Here is a 7,016-nt window from a genome sequence, read left to right as displayed (position 1 = left end):
TGGGCAGCAGCGAGGAATACTCCCAGAGCGTGGCAGGAGGGCGCACAGAGGCAGAGACACTCCTCCAGCTAGACAGGCCGGGACAGACAGGGGGGCTGAGGCCGACCTTCCAGCCCCTGGCTCTGCGCAGCAAGAACCTGTGGGGTGCAGGGGGCTGGTTGCTCTCTGGGGAACCCTGACCCGGGGGGCCTGCCCAAGGGCCACCTCACCCCAGGCAGCCCTGACATGGAGCGCAGGGCCTCCGAGACCCCTGAGGATGGGGACCCAGAGGTGAGAGATGGGGAAGAGGGAGGAAGACAGAGGGAGAAGAGGAGGGGAGAGAGACAGGAGGCCACACGGGGAGAAAGAGGAGATGCAGAAAACAGGGAGACACAGACTCAGAAACCCAGAGCCAGGGAGAGAGGATGACAGAGACCTGAGGACACAGCGAGGACCCCAGAGAAAAGGACTCAGAGACATAAGGCAGCGGGTGCGGGGGAGAGGGTGGCGGAGAGAGGCTGGGTGGGTGGGTGGGGGAGCTGAGGATGCAGCCACACTCGGGGCTGGGGGCTCCCACAGGCAGGGGCAGGCAGGGCCTCTGAGACAATGACCCCTAACCTCACCAGGACACAGAAACAGGTGGCCTGAGCCTGGGTGAGTCACTGTGACTCATCCTCCTCTCTGGGGACAGTGACCCCTGTCCCCTGCTCCACCCCCATCCCGGGCTGGGCTCGACCTCCTTCCCTGCCACTCTCAGCAGACCCCAGACTCGCCCCCGCCTCACCCTGCCTGTCTCCCATAGGAGGACACAGCCACAGCCCTCCAGCGGCTGGTGGAGCTGACGGCCAGCAGGGTGACCCCAGTGAGGAGCCTCCGGGACCAGTACCACCTCATCCGGAAGCTGGGCTCCGGCTCCTACGGCCGTGTGCTCCTCGCCCAGCCTCACCAGGGGGGTGAGTTCGGCCACCCAATGGCAGCCTCCCCTACTGCCCCACAATAAGTGTTCTCGGAAGCCACCCCCACGGGGAGCATTCCCAGGAGGAGCTGACGGGGGACCCTTCTCCATGGGGACCTTCTGAAAGTTACGAGCTCTGTGATCTTCTGAGAAATACAGGCCCCCAGAGAGGGTGGGGGGCTGCCTACGGTCCCACAGCAAGACAGGCAGGCAACCCAGGTTGGAATCCAAGTCACCACCACGTATCTTAGTGGATGCAAGGGGAAGCTGAGGCCCGGAGAGGGTGAGGCCGTTGTGCCAACCCACACCACAGTCCGAGGCAGAGCAGGGAGGGTCTCCCACCCACACCTCACAGCGGGGGAACCCATGCTGCCCATGAGAAGGGTGAGGCTCAGCGAGGTTATGCGCTGGCTCAGGTCCCACCGCAGGAGCAGAGTCACCTGAGCGTCCCTTCCGACCATCTTCCCGGCAGGCCCGGCTGTGGCTTTGAAGCTCCTGCGTCGGGACTCGGTCCTGAGAAGCACCTTCCTGAGGGAGTTCTGTGTGGGCCGCTGCGTCTCCGCGCACCCAGGCCTGCTGCAGACGCTGGCGGGACCCCTGCAGACCCCCCGCTATTTTGCTTTCGCGCAGGAGTATGCACCCTGTGGGGATCTCAGCGGGATGCTGCAGGAAAGGGTGAGACCACAAGGGACAAAGGTTGGGAGCACTTATCCCAGGTCCAACTCTGGCCCCCAGATCGGGGCCCGCCCAACCCCTGGCTCCACCCTGACCCCCCAAATGACCTCCCCCTTTGTAATTCTCAGTGAGGTTTTCTGTACGACCTCAACCCTGATCCGACCAATTACCCAAACACAAGCGTGGAAGGGCAGGGAGCTGGGCTGGGGCCGAGGATGACCGAGGTCAGTGGCGCAGGTGGGGATGGAGACAGGGTTGGGATTTCAGTTGACACTGGGGATAGGGGCATGGGCATGGGCGGAGGTGGGTGGGTTGAGTTTAGGGTTGATTACAGATTGATCATGGCTATGGAGAAAAGCATGAATAGGGCTGCAGAGGGAAGCAGAGATGGCTGAGGATGTGTATGAGATGGGCTTGAAAGGAGACCAGGTCAGGACAGGTCCCTTGAGTTTCTAGGGCCTCTTGAGTTTGGAGATTTGGGGTAGGGATCGTTTTAGGAATAGATTTTGGATTTGAGATAAAGTTGAGGATAAATGGAAGGAACAAAGGAAGGAAGGGGATGAGGAAGGTTTATGTGGATGAATGAATGGAAGGATGGAAGGATGGGTGAGTGGATAGATGGATGGGTGAATAGACGGGTGGAAGGAAGGATTGGTAGATGGATGGGTTGGTGAATGGATGGATGGACGGATGGATGGATGGATGGATGGATGGATGGATTGGTGGTTGGATGGTTTGGTGGGTGGGTGAGTGGATGGATGGATAAGTGGATGGGTGGGTGGGTGGGTGGATGGAAGCATTGGTGGGTGAATGGAAGGAAGGATTGGTGGATGGATGGTTGGATGCATGGATAGATGGATGAAAGGTTTGGTGGGTGAGTGGACAGATGAATGAGTGGATGGGTGGGTGGGTGGATGGATGGGTGAATAGATGGGTGGAAAGAAGGACTGGTAGATGGATGGGTTGGTGAATGGATGGATGGGTGGATGGAAGGAAGGATTGGTGGATGGATGGATGGATGGATGAAAGGTTTGGTGGGTAAGTGGATAGATGAATGAGTGGGTGGGTGGGTGGATGGAAGGATTGGTAGATGGATGAGTGGATGATGAATGGATGAGTGAAAGGAAGCAAAGGAGAATGAATATATGGATGTTGGATAATAATTGAATAACTTACTGGATTGCTGACTGGCTGGTGGAATGAATGCTGAATGGACACATATTTGAATACCATTAGGATGGATGGCTTCATGGATGGATTGCTGCCTGGCCAGCTGGATGGCTAGATGGATAGATAATCGATGAAATGAACTGGGAGATTTTAGAACAGACTCTGAGTTAGAGATGGGGTCTAGACTAGTATAAGGCTAAGATTTGGGTTAAGAATGAAATTTGAGTTCTCACTGGAGAAGATCCGGATGGTCAGTTTACAAAAGATGTATAAGAAATGTTCATAGTGGCCGAATCTAACATACCGGTTCATAGTATTCGAGTTAGGAGAATCTTTGAAAGAAGCTAAAAGAAGGAGCTCTGGTAACAACTGGGGTTCCAGTGGGGAAAACTGGGAGGCCAGCTGGGAGTCGGTCTCCGGAAGTGCAGCCATGGCTGCAGGTTGAGGTTGAGAAGGATGGAGAGAGAGTGTCTGGGGCGTGCGGTGGGGACACTGGAGGTAGCCACTAATCTTGGGTTCTAGATTCTCAAACCCCAAGAGTCAAACTCTTAGGACTTAGGAGTCTAGAACTCTTCCAGGAATGGTTAAGAGGAAAACGGGTGCGGTGGCTCCTGCCTGTAAACCCAGTACTTTGGGAGGCCAAGGCAGGAGGATCACTTGAGGCCAGGAGTTTGAGACCAGCCTGGACAACATACAGAGGACAGAACCCAGACACTCTGACCTTCCTCCTGTCTTCTTGACTGCAGGGCCTCCCAGAGCTGCTGGTGAAGCGGGTGGTGGCCCAGCTGGCAGGAGCTCTGGACTTCCTCCACAGCCGGGGCCTGGTCCATGCAGACGTCAAGCCGGACAACGTGATGGTCTTCGACCCGGTCTGCAGCCATGTGGCCCTGGGGGACCTGGGTCTGACCCGGCCAGAGGGCAGCCCGACCCCTGCCCCTCCAGCACCTCTGCCCACAGCACCACCCGAGCTCTGCCTCCTGCTACCACCCGACACCCTGCCTCTGCGGCCAGCGGTGGACTCCTGGGGCCTGGGGGTGCTTCTCTTCTGTGCTGCCACTGCCTGTTTCCCTTGGGATGTGGCACTGGCCCCCGATCCTGAGTTCGAGGCCTTTGCTGGCTGGGTGACCACCAGGCCTCAGCCACCTCAGCCACCACCACCCTGGGACCAGTTTGCGCCCCCAGCCCTGGCCTTGCTCCAGGGGCTTCTGGACCTGGATCCCGAGACAAGGAGCTCCCCGTTGGCTGTCCTGGACTTCTTGGGGGACGACTGGGGGTTGCAGGGGAACAGAGAGGGGCCTGGGGTTTTGGGAAGCGTGTCCTATAAGGATGGGGAGGAGGGAGGCTCAAGCCTGGAGGAGTGGACAGATGAGGACGATAATGACAAAAGTAGCGGGAGAACGGGGACAGATCGGGGAGCTCCCTGACCAGGTGACAGGGACAGGTGGCCAGAGCCTGGGCCAAAGGCCCTTCCCCCAGCCCCTAGGGCCACCTGGATGGAGAGACAGCTGCAGCCAGGAGGACAGAGAGGAACAGGCTGCACTCTCCCTGTGGGACACTGGGCTTGGCTGTACCACCCCTCTTCCAACTGGGGACTCAGGAGTCCAGCTCCTGCTCCTCCTCTCTCAGACCCAGGGTCCGGGCTCCCAGCCCTCCCCCTCGAGAACACCTCCTTTTCCTTCTGTCCTGAGTATGTCTTCTTGAAGGAAGAAGGCGCTGGTCCCCCCCCCCCACCTCACCACCCTCCCCTTGTGTGTTTTTGTATTCACAGGACATGCTGAATGGGTATCGTGGGGTTCTTTTTCTTTTCTTTTCTTTTTCTTTTCTTCTTTTCTTTTCTTTTCTTTTTTTCTTTCTTTACTTCTTCTTTCTGAGAAGGAGTCTCACTCTGTCTCCCAGGCTGGAGTGCAGTGGTGTGATCTCGGCTCACTGCAACCTCTGCCTCCCAGGTTCAAGCGATTCTCCTGCCTCAGCCTCCTGAGTAGCTGGGACTACACGTGCACCACCACACCTGGCTAATTTTTATATTTTTAGTAGAGACAGGGGTCTCACTATGTTGGCCAGGGTGGTCTCGAACTGCTGACTTTAGGTAATCTTGCCGTCTTGGTCTCCCAAAGTGCTGGGATTACAGGCATGGGCCACTGCACCCAGCTAATTTTGTATTTTTAGTAGAGATGGGGTTTCACCATGTTGGCCAGGCTGGTCTTGAGATCCTGACCTCAGGTGATCTGCCTGCCTCGACCTCCCAGAGTGCTGGGATAACAGGTGTGGGCCACCGCACCTGGCCATCATGGAGTTCTGATGGGATCACTCCTCTCCTCTAAGACCTTGGGTGGCTCCTGCTGTCCATGTCACGAGATCTGACCTTTAGGATCCGACACCATGTAAACCTCACTTTCCACCCCTGTCACTTCTCTGGGTGACATCATGGTGGTCACTCCTCTGCTCTGGACCTAAATCTACACATGCACACATGAGTGCACACACACACACACACACACGCACCCACATACATGCACACACACACACACACACACAAACATGCACACACACATACACACACCGGTGCACAGACGCACACACAGCTGCTGGCAGACACTGGCACACTGTTCCCTCCCCTGAGAGCATCTTCCTCCCAGTCCTGTGGCTCCAGGAAGTGCCCCCTGCCCCAAGCCCTCTCTGGCCTCCTGGGAACTTGTATGGGAAGGATCCGTGTCTCTTTCTGTCCCTCTTCTCTGACTGTTCAGGCTGGACCTGGTCTTTTCCACATTTAGATCATTCCGGGTTCTGCTCCCACAGAGCACCACGGATTGTGATTGTCCCAGCTCCATCCGCCCATCTCAAACCCGTCAATCCTAAGAGCCAGGCCTGGTGCCAATGGGTCTCCTATCTCACCAGGGCCAGTCTGCGTCCCGCTCAGTCCCATGCCACCTCCCGGACCAGACACAGAGCCCAGCTTGTGGAGGTTCATGCCTGTGAGACAGGGACAAATTAGATCCAAATTCATGTCCCCGCACCCAGCGGAGGGTCAGGAACTGGAGACTGCATTTGCTATACAGGAATTTATGCTTCTAGACTGAAAAGTGAGCTCGTGACAGGCGACATGGCATCCTGGGTTCCAGCCGTCGTGGAAGCGCTGGTGAAATAACAGTCTGGTGTTGGCCCAACTGTGAGCCTCTTCGTTTTGACAAATGTCTCACGGTTTGCATCACGACCCGACACTGGGGGAGGTTGGGGAGGGTGCACGGGAAGTCTCCTCAGAGCTTAGCAACCATTTTATGAATCTAAAATGATTCCAAAATAAAACGTTTATTTTAAAAAATTAAGTGACATCACATCAGTCATGGCACTATAAACTCGAAGGGTAGGCCGGATAAGGTGGCTCATGTCTGTGATCCCAGCACTTTGGGAGGCTGAGGCAGGTGGATCACCTGAGGTCAGGAGTTCCAGGCCAGCCTGGCCAACATGGTAAAACCTTGTCTCTATTAAAAATATAAAAATTAGCCAGGCATGGTGGTGGGAACCTGTAATCCCAGCTACTCGGGAGGCTGAGGCAGGAGAATCGCTTGAACCCGGGAGGCAGAGATTGCCATAAGCTGAGATCATGCCACTGTACTCCAGCCTGGGCAACAGAGCGAGACTCTGCCTCAAAAAGTAAAAATAGGCCGGGTGCAGTGGCTGACACCTGTAATCCCAGCACTTTGGGAGGTCGAGGCAGGGAGATCACGAGGTCAGGAGATCGAGACCAGGCTGGCCAACATGGTGAAACCCTGTCTCTACTAAAAATACAAAACTTAGCTGGGCATGGTGGCGCACACCTGTAATCCCAGCTACTCGGGAGGCTGAGGCAGGAGAATTGCCTGAACCAGGGAGTCTGAGGTTGCGGTGAGCCGAGATCACACCACTGCACTCCAGCCTGGGTGACCGAGAGAGATGCTGTCTCAAAAAAAAAAAAAGAAAAGAAATTTTTAAAATCCTGAAGGGTGGGCACACCCATCTCAAAAACAACAGGGGTGTGAAGTCCCACCGTAGCCCAAGGCTTGGGGGCTTCGGGGCGGGCCTTAATCTTCCTGTGTTTACAGCAGGGAGGCGCTCTCTGGCCTGTAGTCCTACTGTGTGTTTTCAAACTATTTTTATTGTTATTCCTCTCTTTGGAACGAGGAGGCCTCCAGTCCCTCCTGCCTCAGGCCCAGGAGTCCAGGTCCCGTGTAGAAAATGAACTCATTTCTGGAACCCACCC

At 56.1% G+C, this 7,016-nt stretch overlaps 1 protein-coding gene across 1 annotated transcript; it reads left to right on the top strand.

The window, feature by feature from the left end:
- The first annotated feature begins 225 nt into the window (after positions 1-225).
- On the top strand, positions 226-4,301 carry SBK3 (SH3 domain binding kinase family member 3). The gene is made up of 4 exons (XM_035285302.3): positions 226-270; positions 782-932; positions 1,407-1,609; positions 3,526-4,301. The coding sequence occupies exons 1-4, from the start codon at positions 226-228 to the stop codon at positions 4,201-4,203; spliced, it is 1,077 nt and encodes a 358-aa protein (XP_035141193.2). The 3' UTR covers positions 4,204-4,301.
- Positions 4,302-7,016: the final 2,715 nt, after the last annotated feature.

This window comes from Callithrix jacchus, chromosome 22 (assembly GCF_049354715.1).
Source record: "Callithrix jacchus isolate 240 chromosome 22, calJac240_pri, whole genome shotgun sequence".
Lineage (NCBI taxonomy): Eukaryota > Metazoa > Chordata > Mammalia > Primates > Cebidae > Callithrix > Callithrix jacchus.
Note: the sequence above shows the minus strand (reverse complement) of the source record. Positions and strands in the feature narration are given on the sequence as shown.